Source organism: Bombus pyrosoma, linkage group LG4 (genome assembly GCF_014825855.1).
Source record: "Bombus pyrosoma isolate SC7728 linkage group LG4, ASM1482585v1, whole genome shotgun sequence".
Classification (NCBI taxonomy): domain Eukaryota; kingdom Metazoa; phylum Arthropoda; class Insecta; order Hymenoptera; family Apidae; genus Bombus; species Bombus pyrosoma.
In genome coordinates, this window is record NC_057773.1 from 9,106,704 (window position 1) to 9,124,308 (window position 17,605).

General features: G+C 32.5%; 2 protein-coding genes across 3 annotated transcripts; one reads left to right on the forward strand and one right to left on the reverse strand.

Moving 5' to 3' along the window:
- Nucleotides 1-190: 190 nt before the first annotated feature.
- On the forward strand, nucleotides 191-4,864 carry LOC122566807 (splicing factor 3A subunit 1). The gene is made up of 13 exons (XM_043724570.1): nucleotides 191-332; nucleotides 567-738; nucleotides 1,239-1,341; nucleotides 1,821-2,151; nucleotides 2,234-2,393; nucleotides 2,475-2,756; nucleotides 2,849-2,959; nucleotides 3,037-3,208; nucleotides 3,267-3,950; nucleotides 4,027-4,088; nucleotides 4,198-4,305; nucleotides 4,383-4,556; nucleotides 4,643-4,864. The coding sequence occupies exons 2-13, from the start codon at nucleotides 679-681 to the stop codon at nucleotides 4,742-4,744; spliced, it is 2,349 nt and encodes a 782-aa protein (XP_043580505.1). The 5' UTR covers nucleotides 191-332; nucleotides 567-678; the 3' UTR covers nucleotides 4,745-4,864.
- On the reverse strand, nucleotides 4,857-17,336 carry LOC122566809 (xylulose kinase). 2 transcript variants are annotated; one of them, XM_043724573.1, is made up of 12 exons: nucleotides 16,703-17,330; nucleotides 14,588-14,670; nucleotides 13,672-13,825; nucleotides 12,486-12,665; nucleotides 10,752-10,853; nucleotides 9,418-9,549; nucleotides 8,891-9,044; nucleotides 7,982-8,126; nucleotides 6,987-7,276; nucleotides 5,917-6,014; nucleotides 5,596-5,736; nucleotides 4,857-5,512 (listed from the first exon to the last, which is right to left on the reverse strand). In XM_043724573.1, the coding sequence occupies exons 1-12, from the start codon at nucleotides 16,754-16,756 to the stop codon at nucleotides 5,432-5,434; spliced, it is 1,614 nt and encodes a 537-aa protein (XP_043580508.1). In that variant the 5' UTR covers nucleotides 16,757-17,330; the 3' UTR covers nucleotides 4,857-5,431. The 2 variants fall into 2 exon arrangements, with proteins under 2 accessions (XP_043580508.1, XP_043580509.1); XM_043724574.1 differs by lacking the exons at nucleotides 13,672-13,825; nucleotides 14,588-14,670 and having other exon boundaries at nucleotides 16,703-17,336.
- Nucleotides 17,337-17,605: the final 269 nt, after the last annotated feature.

The window sequence follows — 17,605 nt, forward strand, 5'->3', positions numbered from 1 at the left end:
AACAAACGAAAGTGTAACAGGATTATCCTGTCAAAATAATCTACATTATACAATGAATCTAACCCGGTTAGTACGTGCTGTAAGAACTAAGGATGTGGTTTTATTACGGTATTTGAATATAAATATATGTATTCAAGGAACTTGAATTTTAAGTTTGAGGTTATATCCTTAGGTTTGCCATAAAATCCACTATCGTCGGTGGTATAGTATATTATACTTATGCTGAAGGATTGTGGTCAAAATCCGAAGAAACTGCTAAATTGTATGAAAAACTGTATGTAAATGTTGCTCCGTATGTGAAAGAAAATGTACCTGAAGAGATTACTAAGGAGGTAAAATACTAAAAGAATCAACAATAAATTTTAATTTATTGTTTGTTTAATTATTTGGAATCAAATGGTATAATCTTCTATGCAGTAGGTGTTTAGATATCTTACTTTTTGATATCTCTACTTGATGTTAAAGATATATGAATGTGCAAAGAATTAATGTTATATTTAAGATAATTTTTATATTCATAAAGCGTTAGTCGATTAAATAAATCAATACCAATCATTTTTTTTTAGTGGGCTCAACTACCAAGTGTATCATGTATTACAAGTTTCATGAAAACATCTTGGAACAAAGGTGTTATGACCAGTATGGAATTCATCTCTAATATACCAACACATACTTGTAATGGTGCTACTAATCTATATGAAACTGTGCAAAAGTACATACAAGACCTTAATCTTTAAGGTTAATAGAAACAAAATTAATTTTTATGTAATATTGTTAGTATCATTCTATGTTCTTTAGATAAACATTATATAATTGGTATATATAAATAAGAAAATTGTTATTTATTTTTTTGTATACTATCTTGTTTGTTTAGATATATATAATTTTAATGAAAATACACTGACATGAATAATAAATTGAATTTTTAATTTGTTTCGTGCAATTAAAGGAAAATTCATTATTTAAACATATTACTATTATATGTATTTACATTTAAATCGTATTAACAAAATTTACATACAAAATCATTTTCTAATTTTTTTGTCTCATTGTTGCATGCAGTAGCTGTTTTCCTGTATTAATGGAAATTCAGCTTTAATTCATTCAATAAAGTGCAATGCATTTACGTTGGCAGCACTGTGTTACGTTCTAGAGATGTGTACATAGTAAATGACACGAGACATTAAATTTTCTAAAATTAAGTGAACAAAAATATATTAAGCAGCATGCCTGCACAGGAAGTTGCTGTTATACAACCACCAGCGACCGAGAATGAAGAAAATACGGCACCTTCATCTCAACCGATCGTGGGTATTATTTACCCTCCACCGGAAGTTAGAAGTATGCTTTTACAATATATTTTAATAAGACAATACAATGCAACATTCATTTTTAATTGACTTCTTAACAATGTTTTGGAATGATCACGTTAACATTTGTTTGTACATTTATTGCATATTGAAGTAATAAAAATAATTGGTTAATAATGATAAAAAATGTTGGTTGTAATATATTAATTCATGTATTGTATGTTATTAGTAAATTATTACATTGCTTGTCTTTAATTTTGCTATACATAAGTTTCTCTACATTTTAATGTTATGTACTTTCATTGTAAAAGAAAAGTAAAATTTAGAAGTTTATTTTGATTGTATTAATTTGCTATCTTTTAGTTATTTGTGAATGTTTCTAAAATTTCAAATATATTATATTAAGTACAATAAAAATTTGCTATATTTATATATGATTTTACATTTTACAACAATTATTTCTTGCCTATTCGTTGATGTACATATAATCTTTTTTATGATAAACTTCAGATATTGTTGATAAAACCGCTAGTTTTGTGGCCAGAAATGGACCAGAATTTGAATCAAGAATCAGACAAAACGAATTGGGAAATCCGAAGTTTAATTTCTTAAATTTTGGTGATCCCTACCATGCGTATTATCAGCATAAAGTAAAGGAATTTAAGGAAGGAAAAGGTCAAGAACCTACTATAGGGACAGGGCCTGGAAAAACAGTTAATCTTGCTGCTCATCAAAAGCAGCAAGAAATTTTGAAACAAGTTGAACAACCATTTATTCCACGAGATACTCCTGCAGAATTTGAATTTATTGCTGATCCACCTTCTATTTCAGCTTTAGATCTGTACGTGACTCAATTAAATTCTTCATCTTTCATGTAATTATACAATAGTATATGTTACAAAATATATGTGATTTTATTTTAGGGATATTGTAAAACTAACAGCACAATTTGTAGCCCGTAATGGTCGTCAATTTTTGACTAATTTGATGAATAGAGAACAAAGAAACTTCCAGTTTGATTTTCTACGTCCACAACATTCTTTGTTTCAGTATTTTACAAAACTCTTGGAACAATATACTAAGGTAGTACAAAATTTCATCTTTTTTCTAATTGAAATCTATAATTAGATCTATTCTTGAATTTAAATTAATTTAAATTTACAGGTATTAATTCCACCTAAAGATTTATTACCACGACTACGTGATGAAGCCTTTAATATGGATAAAATTTTAGAGCAAGTTAAATATCGTGCAGAGTGGTTAAAGTATCAAGAAGCTCAAAGACGCAAAGAAGAGGAGGAATTGGAACGTGAAAGGGTTGCATATGCACAAATTGATTGGCATGATTTTGTTGTAGTCGAAACTGTTGATTACCAGCAATTTGAAGTTGGTAATTTCCCAGCACCAACAACACCTGATGAAGTTGGTGCTCGAGTACTTATGCAGGTAACATAATTCTACTAATTCTATGTCACAGTGAAATATCTTAATAAAATTACAAGCATTTCTGCTTTTCTAATAATTTTTTAAATTTCTAGGAAAGAATAGAAGAAGGTGAAGATGTAGAAATGCAAATTGATAGTGAAGGAGAGGATGAAATGCAAAGTCGTACAGAAGGAGAAAAAGATCGTGCGAAAGACAACAATCAAGTAAATATTTTATTCATTTAATAATACAAAAAGAAGTAACTAACACTTTCATATTAATAATATATGTGTATTTTAAGGTACAAGATATGGAAGAAGATTCGAGTGATGAAGATGATGTATCACCTCCGGGTGATACTCATAAATCGAAAGAAACAAAACCACGCGATAGTAATAATATGCAACCTCCGCCTTTGCCACCAACTCCAGGAAACGTTGTAGTAAAGAAAGGATATGATCCTAAACAACATTGTAAGTGAAAAGATATTATATATATAAGTACAAAATTACAGTATGCCTATTTTTACAGCAATTAAAACTGCACGTCCTGCTGCTCCTGATGAATACTTGATATCTCCAATCACTGGAGAACGTATACCCGCAAGTAAAGTCCAGGAGCACATGCGAATTGGATTATTGGATCCGCGCTGGGTTGAACAGAGAGACAAACATCTTGATAAGTTGGCTCAGGAGACAGTATTTGCACCTGGTACAGCGATTGAAGCCAGTTTGAAACAACTTGCTGAGAGACGTACCGATATTTTCGGTGTCGGTGATGAAGAAACTGCAATCGGTAAAAAGATTGGAGAAGAAGATAAAAAGAAAGATGACAAAGTCACGTGGGATGGACACACATCAAGTGTTGAAGCAGCGACGAGGGCTGCTAGAGCGAATATTACTTTGGAAGAACAAATTCATCAAATTCATAAAGTTAAAGGACTTCTTCCGGACGAAGAGAAAGAAAAGATTGGTCCGAAACCTGCTAATCGTGCAGCTGAGCTGTCACATATGGCAGCAGCTGCTTCGAAACCTCAAGCTACATTAAAGGCACCACCTAAACCACCAGCTCCGAAACCAGTGCCGGTACCAACGCAACCACCACCACCTCCTACTATGAGCATGCCTACTATGGGTATTCCTCAGCCAATGATGCCGCAAGCACCGATGATGATGATGGCTCCTATGCCTCCGATTCGACCACCACCGCTTATGAGTGAGTGACTTTTATAGAAGATAATAATATTATAGATTGATTATAAATTAAATATTTTTATTTTGTCTATTTCTAGCGCCAGCAATGTCACCATTTATGCCGACACCACCGCCGATGCAGCCACCAATGGCATCTGCTGTAAGTATTTGTGAAGTAAAATAATGTTTAAGTAGTTCAAAGGTAGCTATCTACTACCTCAAAGTAAAAATATTTTATGTACGTATGTTTATCTTATTATTGTTTCCAGATTGGATTAAAACATACTTCTGAACCTATGGAGGAGGAACCTCAAACTAAGAAACTTAGAACTGAAGATTCATTGATACCAGAACAACAATTCTTGGCTAGAAATAAGGTATTTTATCAGCAATTATGGTTTCTATACATTCAAGAATTATTATATGTATTAAAACATACATTTTATTTTTTCAGGGACCTGTACAATTAAATATTGCTGTACCAATGATGACAGAAAAAGCAGAATGGAAGTTAAATGGTCAAACATTAAATATTACTTTACAATTGAGTGATACCGTGGCGACAATGAAAGCTCTTATTCACGAGCAAACTGGCATGCCACCTGGCAAGCAGAAATTACAGTACGAGGTATCATATGAACGATTTAAACTATATAAGATTATCTACATTTATAAAAAATATTTTTAGTTTCATATATAATGATTTTTTTTCAGGGAATGTTTTTTAAAGATAGCAATACTCTTGCATATTACAATTTGACATCTGGCAATGTAATTAACCTTTTACCAAAGGAAAGAGGTGGCAGGAAAAAATAAAAAGGGAAGTACATAATTATACTTTGAAACTTTCACATTACTGTAATAATCAATTTAAGATAGATTTCTATATATTAAGAAATAATGACACTTTAAACAAATAAAACACCTATTAAGTTACATTTTTTTTATTATAACTTTTATTCTAATTTTATAATAAGTTAGCATTTAATAAATTAATAATACATAATTAATACAATTTATAAATATACAAATACAAAATTATTTTATACATAAGTTTAGTTCTCTCATTTTAGGAATTGCACTTAGGTTACCTTGTACTTTTATCAGTAGGGTATTAGCGATTTGTAATTAGCTATATCATTTAATATATCGTTGAAACAGCACTTGCAAAATATTCGAAATAATATTTGTATGTTTTCTATTTCAATAATTCTTAGTAACTTCTTAAAAAAGCATTGCTGTTTGCATAGGAGATTCAAGAAATTTCTAGTACCTTTGATTTATTTATTAAAATCGAAGTAGTTTCATTACTCGAATTTTAAGAGTAAACCTCTAAAAATTGCATAAAAAGCATCGTATAAAAATTTTTCAGAATAAAATTCTATAAATATAATCAATATTAAACTGCTCTAAATGCAGCAATTATTTTAAATTTTCAACTAATATAATGTATTAATGAAGGCATCTTTTTTTAAATGCTCTTGTGTTATCCATATATAATATTTATACAGTTTGTTTTGTACTTGTCTTATTTTTAATTTTCTCTACGATCTTTCGGTAACGTGCAACCATTGATTTGTATATCTAAAAATATAAAAAATATGTTTCTTAAATACATAATATTTGGCAAAATGTAAACTTAAATAATAGTTGTACATATTACTTACTGTTTCTGCATCATTATAAGGACGGCATACAAGTGTCGGTTCTGGTAAGCAGCGTGTTATCTCATCAAAGTTGGATTCATTTCGCAATAAACCATGTTTTGCTTGATAGGCTGCGCCCATCATAGCCGAATTAGCTACTTCCTGTTAAATAAGATTTAAGGATATTGAAAATGTCGTTATAATTTTTAGGATAAAAGAATATTAGACGAGATCCAAAAAATAAATATTTATAGATTTATAAGAAAAAAGGTATATATAAAAATAAGATCTTAATATAGACAATATTTCTATTTAACAAATTAGAAGAGTAGAAATGATTACCGATATGTATACTGGTGAATTAAAAACATCGGAAAGAACTTGAAGTATAGATTTATTTGTGGATGCACCTCCTGTCGCAATAATACGTGTATTTGGCCCTATAGATAAAAACCAAAAAAGATAAAAATGATTTTTGCAATTGAAAGTTTACATTTCTTCGATATGTTCTTCGATATATAAATATTGATAGGGCAGTTTCTTTAAAATCTGATAATTAAAGCAAAATATATACCGAAGATTTGAGAGAGAAACTGGGGAAATGGCCAAGAAGGGAAAAGAGCAAGAAAGAGAAAGAAGGGACTAGAAGAGGTGAGAAATGGAGGGACACAGATGGAAGCAAGGGAAGAGCAAGAAAGGATGACAGCAGACCAAATTATAAAAGAAAGAAGGAAGAAGAGAGGGAGAAAAGGATAACGGAATCCGAATATAACATACATTACAGAAAAATCGCCAAAGAAGAGTTACCAAAATACTTAGAAGAGAGGATGAAGTGGAAGGACAGAAAAATATTAGCAAGATTCAGATGTGGAAACGAGACCAAAGCAAGGGAATACTGGAAAGAAGAGGGAGAAAAAAGATGCAGACTATGTAAAAGGAAAGAAGAAGACCTGAGACATGTAATAGAAGAATGCGAAATAACAGGAGGACCAAAGGACATAGAGAAACACTAAATGAGACTGAAGAAGGACTAACAGAACTAAAAGCAATAATAGAGAAGAGAAGGGCAATACAAGGAGAAGACAGGAAGGAACGACAATAAGGAAGTTTAGTTATTACTTTTTAGTTTTTAGAGATAGAATAATTAAGGGAGTGCAATATAATAGAGTGGATAAGAGCGGAGGTAGATATATAAGAAGCGAAATAGGTAAAAGAGATGTAAAACCGAAAGCTCGTCCAAAGCCGAAAGGCACGGACTAAGCAATAATAAAATAATAATAATAATATACCGAAGATTTAACTCATTTAACTTATCATAGAAGGCACGCACCGCTTATATCTCTAAAAGTTTAAAATATCCTCGGTTATCAAGGGGAGTATAAGAAAATTGTAAAAATATTTTTGTAACTTACCTATGACGAAACCAAAATCTTCAGCGTGAGCTCTTTTTGCAACGAATTGCCCTTCGATCAAGGCTCTTACTTCCACCTCCTTTGAACTGTAACGCGATATCTCTTCGTTCGCTTTATTGAATCGATGATCACCAATGACAAATGGCAAAATTTCTTGTGCATCAAAGTATAAACCTAAATTTCCAAAATTTCCCCGCGGCGTACTTTCCAGTAGCTCGTTGAAGATCTGCCAAGAGCCTTGCGCCGCACTGTCGCGTATTCTTTCGCGAGTCAAAGATCCATTTTTGAAGCTTGAAATTTGAAATTGCGTACTCTAGTTTCCCGATCATTCATACATTTAATCTCTTATAAGTAATATTATTTGGAAGAATTAAGATTCGTTTTAATGAAATGGATTCTATATAGATATATCTAAACGAAATATAGACCGGGTAATCATCGATCTGTATTATTTAGATATTTTAAAGGATCATTGTATTATTTTTTGCGGGATTGTAATTCATTTATTATGTTTCCTACTCTTTTCTCTAAATAATTTCTTTTCTATTAATTTTGTTAAAAGTTTGTAACATGTCTCTCCATATTTTACTAACAATTTATAATTTGATGTAGCATAGAGGATATAATTAGTATAGAAATTATATTTTGCTTTATACTACCAAAAAGTAAGTATTACTTTCCTCTAAAATTTAGATAAATACAAAAAACAATGCTTAGATACGTGACATCCGTATTTAACTGGAAGAATTTATTATGAAAATTCATGCTTTTGTAACCACAAATGGTAAGATATTTTAATGTCTGGAAATATATAAATACCTGCATTAGAGAGAATATATTAATTTTACCTGCACTTTCTATGATTAAAGACTTTGAAGTATTCTCGTAAATAATTATAAATAATTAGTGAAAACCTGTGGAACACCTTAAAAAACTACTAATAAAGTAGTGATAAAGGAAAAATTGTATCCTAAGGAAACAAAACGGTGAGTTACCAAAGTAAAGCCATGTAAGCGTTATCATCAAGAGGATTGCAAAATATGTGTCCTTCGAAAGCTGTTTTCGGTTTGTTCAACCATAAAAACAGAGTATCACTTGTCCCCAAGCTGCAAGCGATGTCTCCTTCTTTCAGTCTCATTCCTGTATAATGATAAATAAACGTCATTTATCAATTGTTTGTATTATCAAAATTATTAATAATCGAACTTATTTATTAGCACAATAAATCCTACCTGCATTTCCTAACTCGAGAAATAAATTTTACACGCAAACTTGCAGTATATGTATTTAAACATATTCTCGTTCAAATTGAATTACAGCACATTTTACACTTCATTAAACTTGTTGCAATTTGTTCAAGCATTTCGCTGTACTACGTGTGAACGTAAAAGAAACCAGTCTAAGGAAATTTGCATGTATGTACTCCTATATTCTGATGTAAAACGTAGTTTCTCAAAAGTGTCGTTTTAACGGGCGATCGATTTTAGACGACGTTGCTTTTACGATAGCACGTTAGAACGTAGTTGTCGAATTTTTAAGAAAGAATATCAACGTTACCAAACGGAAAAACGAATAAAAAAGCTTCACACGAGGAAAATAATATCGATAGATTAATTAAATATCGAGCAATACGGAATTCATTTAGCAGTTTCCTTAACAGTAAACTGCAAATTATAGTTCAGGCGAAAAATCTCATTAATCATTCCGTATGGGGAGCGAAAGTCTATAGGTATCTACGCATGTCGATTGGAAATGTATTTGCGTGAATATTCATGAAGTCGTTCGTTGCTCATAGAATCGAAACTTGTTGTCAAAAGGCGAAGTAGCGCGTATAAATTAATACCGTTGGCCGAACGAAAAATTATTCGTACCAAAACCGTGAGATCAGCGAATAGCGTGCTTACCTATTAGAGAACCTGAGTTGTCGCCCGTGAACGCAATTACACGGCATGCCTCGTCGAAGCCGAATCTTTCGACGAAATAGGACGAAATTGGACCGATATCGCTGCACGAGGAAACTGGTTTCCCGAGTTTTTCTCGTAGACCAAGACCGCAAGCCTGAACAAACACCGGTCCGATGATAAATTTTGGAAAAGCAATGTACGTACGTAGTATGCTGTTTGCGTTATAGGTTATTTTCACAACGAATGTAGAGGATCTTAAAAGATATAGATTTTGTTAGAAACATTTCGACACATACACACATAGACATATATGATTCTGTTTTAAAGAAGAAAGAATTTTCTATTCTTGAATTTTTGAATTTTTCGATATTCGAATTTACGACTTAAAAGATCGATTGAAGCGAAACATATAGATAAAGTCGACATGAGTGTTTATGTCTATTGCTGGGGAAAAAATGCGAACGTTTTATTGTATAATAGCTTACCGTATTCAGAGAAAATCTAATAATCATTGATAATCCACATACCTCTAATAGGACGTCATCCCAATCTTTCGTATGAATATTTAACAAGTTCATTCCAGAGCCATCGGACCAATCGATCGGCGCGAAATCGCCAAAAAACAAGGAAGCGAGGAAACTGCTAATCAAAGAGATTCTCTGGAAGAAGTATCAAAAACGAGTTAACGTAAAAAACGACTATAAAAATCTTATTCAAACACTTTATAATATATGTATAATGCGTATTAGTGACGAATATACGATAATGTTTCAGGTTTTAACAGCTAAATCTTGTCAGTCTATTCTGTGGCTATAATCAGGCAAAAGAATGTTGTGTATAGTAATTTTTTGTTGTCCTATCGTTTGTTATTTTATTATAATTTTTTGACAAAACTTTAAGCGATCTATGTTTCTATATATAATATTTCTCGTTCGATCATACCCATAGAATACAATTATTTTTGCTGTTAAACCTTAGGACTTAGGATATTGTATATTATTGCATACTCGTTATAATAATGCTATGAACATTAAATAAAATCTTTGCAAATAGGAATTCTCAGTTTGTTAAAAGTAGCACTCTTTGAAAATATTTTGGTTATTTTAGTTTTTAGTTATTATTAGTTATTGATCAAAGTAATTAAAAATCTATGGGAAAATCATTGCTATTGCGATTATAGAAGTAGAGCATGTTACGAGTTATCTATTTTCGGACACGTTGTTATTACATTTCGGATATTTACGGAAATTCAGGTTTTTATGAGATAGAACCTAAACAGAGATCTATTTCGACCGATATTATTGTGCGTATCTTTCAATATTCAAGTAAACTGATTCTTATTTTTCTGTTAACGTAATTTCCATATATTTCTGTACGACCAAACACGCTCATACAAGTCGAAATAATTTACCATAAAGCTTTTCAACGCTTAATAAAAACATTCTGACGAATAATAGAAATATTCTGACTGTCCATCGAAAATCCATCGGAAACTACGTTACGTAGTAACACCAATCTCGAGATTCGTATCGAGAATTATATTCGCGTACATTCTCTGGCAGCAATTTTTCTATAATCGCAATAAGAACGACCTAAATAGAAATGACATCGCGCTAGACGATATATCTATTAAAAAGGAACAGTTCAAACAGGCGAGTAATCATCGTTATCGGGCACGTTAGTATTCACGCGTAAAGCCACGGGTCACCTCACGGGCAGCTCACACGAGAAATCAGAAACGTAGTTAATTGCAATCTAAATCCTTGTACCAGTCCACACGTAATCGAATACCTCGATCGATCGTAGTCCCGAAAATTTGTCAACGAAGTCGGCAGTGTAGATTTTTTTTAGTGGATTATACCTCAGTGTTGCTGTAGGCTTCCGGTCTGGTGCGTGCTATTTTTGCTATTTGAGGCCCTGAGAACCTTTCGTACGCCCGTGATCCCGTTATCTCCGCCAATTTCTGCAATCATGCAACCACGACAGATCGTATAAGGATAATTGATTAGCGTATTAATCGGCGTGCGTCGATTAACTATGAATCAGTCCAATTTTCGTCATCGCTCGACACTCTGTCCGTGTTACACACATAACGTGTACATAATTTATCGTTTATATAAGTATTTGCATATTTGCAAATTATCAGAAATACATATACAGTGGCTCGTAAAAGTATTGAAACTGTTCTAGAAATTTTGATCAATTTGGTAATTCTTATTGATATTCGGACATTGTCACGGTGTTGCAATGGCGTTATTGAATTACTTACTTTTCGTTATATTAAGACATTTCTATTCTCTTTCTATTTGCATCGTCTCGCGTTCAAATCGTAGGAACGATTCGTCTTATTTATTACGAGTTAACATACTTCGTATTTCCGATCGAAAACTTTTCTAAACGCGTGCCATTCTTCAAAAATCCTCGATCGCCATTCCCATGAATATTCATCCGTGTCAAAGAATTAATTTACAATTTGCATACTTCGTAAGGCCCGCCAATACGATTTTATATTGATTCCCGATCGTATCTGTTCGCGATAAGTTCTTTTTTTCTTCGCCGACGTTGTTCGATGTTCGTTGACAAAGTCGAAAGAACGAGGAGATAGAAGAGAAAAGAGAGGCTTTGGTACCGTTCCATTCCTCCGTTGGATATTTTTAAATCCATTAAAAAGTCGACGTTGCCCGTCGTCGACCTTCGCGACGATTAATTAAATATTTTATTGATTTTCGTCGGCTATCATTGCGAACGAAATTGATCGGCGATAGGTGTTCGAAACAGCATGTCGTCGACGTGACATGGCACGTCGATAGCGATATTGCACGCGTTACTGTCCATAAGTATGTTTGGACACCTAGTACGATTCGATAAAATGATTCATATTTTCGTTATATTGTCAACGTTATGACAGAGGAACGTGTGTCTATCATCGAATTCTTTTCCTTTCGCTACGACTGAAACAAGAATGCTCCGTTAAATTTAACCCAGCTACGATCCGCGAATTTTCATATTTCGATCTTGCTCTTATTTCAGCGAACAAAAAGAATTTTTAACGTTCTGAGAACACGTTTGACATAGTATTGGAACGAGAAATCATGCGTATCGGTAAAATTTACTTGGCATTCCGTTCAAACTGAAGACACGTATTTCCTAACGTTAGGAAAATATAATTTTGATCGAAAATTTAGTCGGTAGAATATAGCAGGGTTAAACTGAAAGAAGCAATATATCTGCATCGTTGTAAATTCGTGTTTACCTGCAACGAATAGCTGACGCGTTGTAAAATCTACACGAACGTTTCGTACAGACTGTTTAAATCAAACTTGGGCAAATTTTATTTCAGATGAAGATGAAAAATAATAATTTGAAATAATGAATTATCTCGGGTATTCTTTACATTGCCAATAATTAGATTTATTATTATTCAAATCAGTTTCAAATAACTATTTAGCAAAATAAAATTATATCTTACTTAGAGAATTACTTTGCAAATATTTGATTTAAATATTACCGATTATTTAGATAACGCCCAGGCCTGATTTAAATATAATGAAGGAAATTAGCGAGGAGAAGTTTGGAAGAAAAAGGAAACACATACTTCTGGGCCACCGACGATCTCATCTAACATGTTACACTCTTTGGTGGTGCTGGAATCCATCCACACAGGTGATGTTGTCACCGAGAAAGAGGTGACCAGCTGTTCGTGCAAGAATTTCGCAGGATCCAATTGTTGCAATTGATTTCGACTGCCCTTGCCCCAGTAAACTGTGCCATGTTGCTATGTAATAACCAACAAAGATAACATTATCGTCTGGGTGTTTCTAAAGCTGTAAAATGTTCGTGTTTATAAGGGTCGTTTATTACGAAATTTACATCGATACTTACACGTTGGCTGAAACGTTTCTCACTGCGATTCTCTGGCGTTAAAACTTCAACATTTATTTTCGTTCATCACACAAACAAACGAAAATTTCACTTAGATTTAATATCTGATTCCTAACAAGTTAACAATTGAAACAATATGCGATTTCGGCTGATTTATTGTTCTTATTTTAAAAAGTAACTACGTTTTATGTAAAAACTCGATCAATCGTTTTCAGCTATATAATCGAATTAAGTAGTTCGGACCTTTTAAATACTATATTTCGTATATATTTGAGTCGTAAATTATGTTACGAAATACGAACTGACCTCGTTTCAATTATTCTTGAATAAGAAGTACATGCATATGCGTGTCTATGGAAATCTCTACTTCCGGCGCGGTTGACATAATATTTATTTGCGGATTGATTATTACTTCTCAAAATACGTTCAAGCTAAATAATATGCCAGAATCAGTAAAATAATAATTTTCCAAATACTTTATTCGACTAATGCTTAACTCTGTCAACGAGATCGAAATTCAAAAAGTTATAGTTAAACGATTTGTTTGCGTCAAAGGATGAAAAAAGGAATAGATAAGAGTCATTATATATCTATTTTATGGTAATCAGCTGTTCTTTTTTATAGTTAAATCAGTGAACATTGCTGTATTTAAATTATCGATGACAACAGATATTTTTGTAATCAACCGTGTTTCACTTCTTAAACGATACTCGAAATAGTATGAATATTGCATAGAGGTACTTCTTGAAATTTATAGCTTTGGTAATGTTACATAGCATTTTGTGACGAAGCTTAATCGACATGGGAGTAATTGAAAGGACAGATTTACTATCAATATTATAATTTATGAACCGTGACGTTTCTATTCCAACGTTCTGACGTTTACAGCGTTCTTTTACCTGTGCGCATCCGGAAATAGCGGCCACCTTGCTAAAATCGACGCCACACACGCGCAACTTATCGAGAATCATGTCCAGAGCCTTAACCCACATCAAAGTGGGAACCACCACTACGTGTGGCTCAGCTTTTTTCTGAATGACGCCTCCGTACGTTCTAAAATTGTCCAATGTTCAATAATTAAATGTAACGAAATTTGACATTTGTACGAAATATAAAACATCGATGAGAGTATAAATACATTAAGTGTAGAAAAGAATCCGGTATTTTAGCTTTGTATATTCTATTTCGTTATTACAAATTCGCGTATCTTAGTGCCTTTTATAAACATGACATTTTTTCCTAGATAGTGTATCATCGTTCAGCGCACTGATTCTGCTGCGATTCAAAATATAGTTGTAATGAAATCGACCATGATACGATTGAAATGAAAATGAAAAATATTTTATACTTCATTGTAATCTTCCTTTTTCCTATATAAATCACCAAGACAATAGTAATAAAGAATCAAAACAGAACAATAATAACGAAGAGTCGTATTCGTCATAAAAGATTCATTTGGGAGAAATTTGTTGCTTGTTACGAATTGTATTTTATCAATGCTTTCTTTCTAATGTGAGAATGTGTAAATAATGAATAAATAATCCTCGAATTGCTTAATGCTATTGCTTTTAGACCTGAACTTCTATATACTTTAAAATATAATGTTACAAATCGCATCATTGCTTATGTATCGCTAGGTTGAACGAAAAGATTTTAATATTGTATGCTGCATTAGTCATTTCATGAGAAATCTTCGTGGATTTAAGAGTGTTAAGAAACGTTTTAAAAAATGTATGTCGAAACGTCAAGAGTGAATAATACGTAAAAATACGTAACATGAAAATATAAGAAAACATGGTATTTAAGCATATTTACCTAAACTCTGGTAGATCATTGTCAAATTGTACACTGGTTTCATGGAGAACAGCGAGATTGTTATCGACGACAACTGCTTTCAACTACAAATGTCAAAAGATTCTTGTTAACGGCCTCTTAAATTCGCAATACTACGCTGTTCTTCGATTTTTTTATCTACATCATCGAATAAGATATGTGCAACAAGGCTACCATGTGACACAGCATGGTCAATTAGTTATGCTACTCTATAATGTAATTCGAAATTTAAAATTCAAAACTTTCTACCATTTTTCGTATCTACCGTATGAACATATACACGTGTAACGTTTAAATATACTACCAATCGTGTTTGATAAAATAAAAAAATGTCCAGATGTATCATCGCCTGTAAGTTTAATCATAAGTACAAATATCGTGAAACACGTAAAGTCTCGAGCGACATTAAATGGACAAATAAGTATCGTTATTAAAATGAATCATGGAATAGGATAAAATATCAAATAAAATAATATTTGGTTCAATAAATAAAACGAACAGATGTTCTAATAAGTAGATACTTATAATCGATAATGTATATATCATGAGCGATAGTTTATGCAACAGAAATTATTATGTAGAATCCATAGATATTGATGACTGTCGGGTATTTAATTTGTCGAAAGTTGACAAGCAGATAACTTTCACGTCTGATGGTATCGATTATTCTTGTATATCGCTTATGATTCACATATTTCTTCATTTTTAAAGGATCAATATTTACGACAAATTGAATAGATAAAAATAAATATTTTATACGAATTGGTTATGTTATGATACAGTCGTTTATGATTGACGGATTTTTGATCCCAAAGATGCGCAAGAAGCACTTTGCAATTTCAATTATCATTTCGACCGCATCTAGCATTTCGCGTTTTTCGTTGCAAACGAGATACGCATTTCTTTCGCCCGTATCGTCCTACTGCTTAATGTTATCATTATGTTAGATAATTGTGACCCATCTGACGCGCGTCACACGCAGCGAAACGCTTCTCGTCAACAACTTTGAATTTTCGTACCATTCTAGTGTATTATTGACTGTAATATTTGTTTATACCTAAAAGCTAACTGTGGTAAATTTACCGTTAGACATTAAAGTATCCTTAACTTAATCAGAGTAATTTATTTTATTAATAAGAAATTAGTTTTTGTTTTATTAGTATAACTATTCTTACAGGTCAAATTATTCCGAATTTAATCTTAATTCGATATTTAGCCTATTGACAGAAAATTAATTCATTGATAGAACTTTAAGATATTCCTGAAAAATAAATTTCAATGTCGTTATATTTCTTCAAGGAAAACGATTACATAATTGTAATGATCGAGTATATTGTATAACTAGAAACTTGAGAGTACGATTTCAAATATTTGTCAATAGAGATAATACAAGGTATACTACAACAAATATTTGAAATTTAAGGAATCAAAATAGAGTAGATGTTTAAATTAGTCGTTACAGAATCAAAATTTAGTTTATCGATATTAGAACTCACAGTATGGTTTTCATAGTGTCACAGGAAACAAGAGATGATCAATATTGCTAAATGAAAAATATGTTTTATTTGATTCGATCCTTGTCAAGTGTTTGTTTTTAGTTACATTTGTAATCTTTAGAAAGAAGTACAAATATTGTATAGTTACAATTCATTGAAGAGTTACCTCTTTTAATAAAAAGACATTTATAAGATTAAATAATTTTCCTAGATTTAAATGAAACGCGCGTTGTCACGAGCGTGCGCAGTAGATGATGCGCATTGAGAATTCAGTAACATCAAGTATTATAAAACCACAAACTAATAAATAAGTCTTCAAAGGAACGAATGATAAACTACTATGACTCATTGCTGTATAATTATGGTAATTATTTCACACGCAGTGTATAAATGTACACAAGCGGAAGCAAGAAAGGTGGAAATAAAAATAAGAAATAAGAGGAAAGAAAGGATAAAAGTGATATACAAGACTCGTGTCAACGATGAGCAGTTTTATATGACGAGAAAACGCGTCGGTCGTCGATGATTATTCGCTCGAAGCAGATGTTCGATTCCTGATAAAAAGCGGTACGCGAGATTATGCTGTTTTTTAAGGGTTTACCTGCTGCGTGCTGAGATCAAGTCCTAAGTATGTCGCGTTTGAAGCAGCGCCCATATTTCAATCGTAGACTGACACGCAATGCGACGAAATCGTGGAACAGATATGGCGTAGTAAAGATACAACGGATCCGATAGGTTTGAAAAACAGATACACTTCACTGTACGTCCGTGCGCCTGTTTCAAGCTCAGGGCACTAATGTTCGAGCGGTCTAGTCTGTTTGTGGTCTACACTCGTTCCCAGCACAAGCCGAGGCATCGTTACGCGCTGTTTCGCGTCGCAAAGTGACTAAATGGGAGTAATCTTATCGTTATTATTAATATTATAATGCTGTTCGTTACGTAAGGCAGATTAATACTCGACGAAAGTTTACTCGAGTTAGCGTTATTTGGTCTCGGAACAACATTTCCATAACATTTCGTACGCGACTGAATCGTCGGCGTGCCACGACGAAGAGGTTAAGTTTCCGTCGATACTGATTTTCTTTCTCTGGGAACACCGAATTTCTTTACCGGCTGATCTATCACGTTGGTGTTCATAACAAGCGTACACCTGTACTGCACCTGCTGAGAATTTCTCACAAGATAATTAAACTACCTTCGGCCATTGTCAGAATTTGAATATAAATTACCGAGCGCAAATTAAAGCGATCTAGTATCTTTTTATAAAACATGTATTTACTTGAATGTAATACGTGTTCTTTCTATAAAATATGGTTCAATTACGGTAACATTATGTTGTAAAATACCACAAGATGAAGGCATATTGTGATAAGAATTTATAATTATATTTATGATAATCTTACGTTTGAAAGTATGCAGCGAAGTTGTGGGTATGATTTAAGTTATGCGTTATGCAAGTAATGCGATTTAAAATTATCGCAAAAAGGTAGTGTGCGCATTTTGA

What these genes read in the sequence shown, in the direction of transcription:
- LOC122566807 (XM_043724570.1), top strand. Translation starts at nt 679, where the DNA reads ATGGTGCTACTAATCTATATGAAACTGTGCAAAAGTACATACAAGACC. An exon ending in ACAAGACCTTAATCTTTAAG is followed by an intron (nt 739 to 1,238) that starts GTTAATAGAAAC and finishes ATGCCTGCACAG; the next exon opens with GAAGTTGCTGTTATACAACC. An exon ending in TCGACCACCACCGCTTATGA is followed by an intron (nt 3,951 to 4,026) that starts GTGAGTGACTTT and finishes GTCTATTTCTAG; the next exon opens with CGCCAGCAATGTCACCATTT.
- LOC122566809 (XM_043724573.1), bottom strand. Translation starts at nt 16,756, where the DNA reads ATGGGCGCTGCTTCAAACGCGACATACTTAGGACTTGATCTCAGCACG. An exon ending in CAACTCAGGTTCTCTAATAG is followed by an intron (nt 8,127 to 8,890) that starts GTAAGCACGCTA and finishes ATCATTATACAG; the next exon opens with GAATGAGACTGAAAGAAGGA. An exon ending in GCTTACATGGCTTTACTTTG is followed by an intron (nt 7,277 to 7,981) that starts GTAACTCACCGT and finishes TCAAATTTCAAG; the next exon opens with CTTCAAAAATGGATCTTTGA.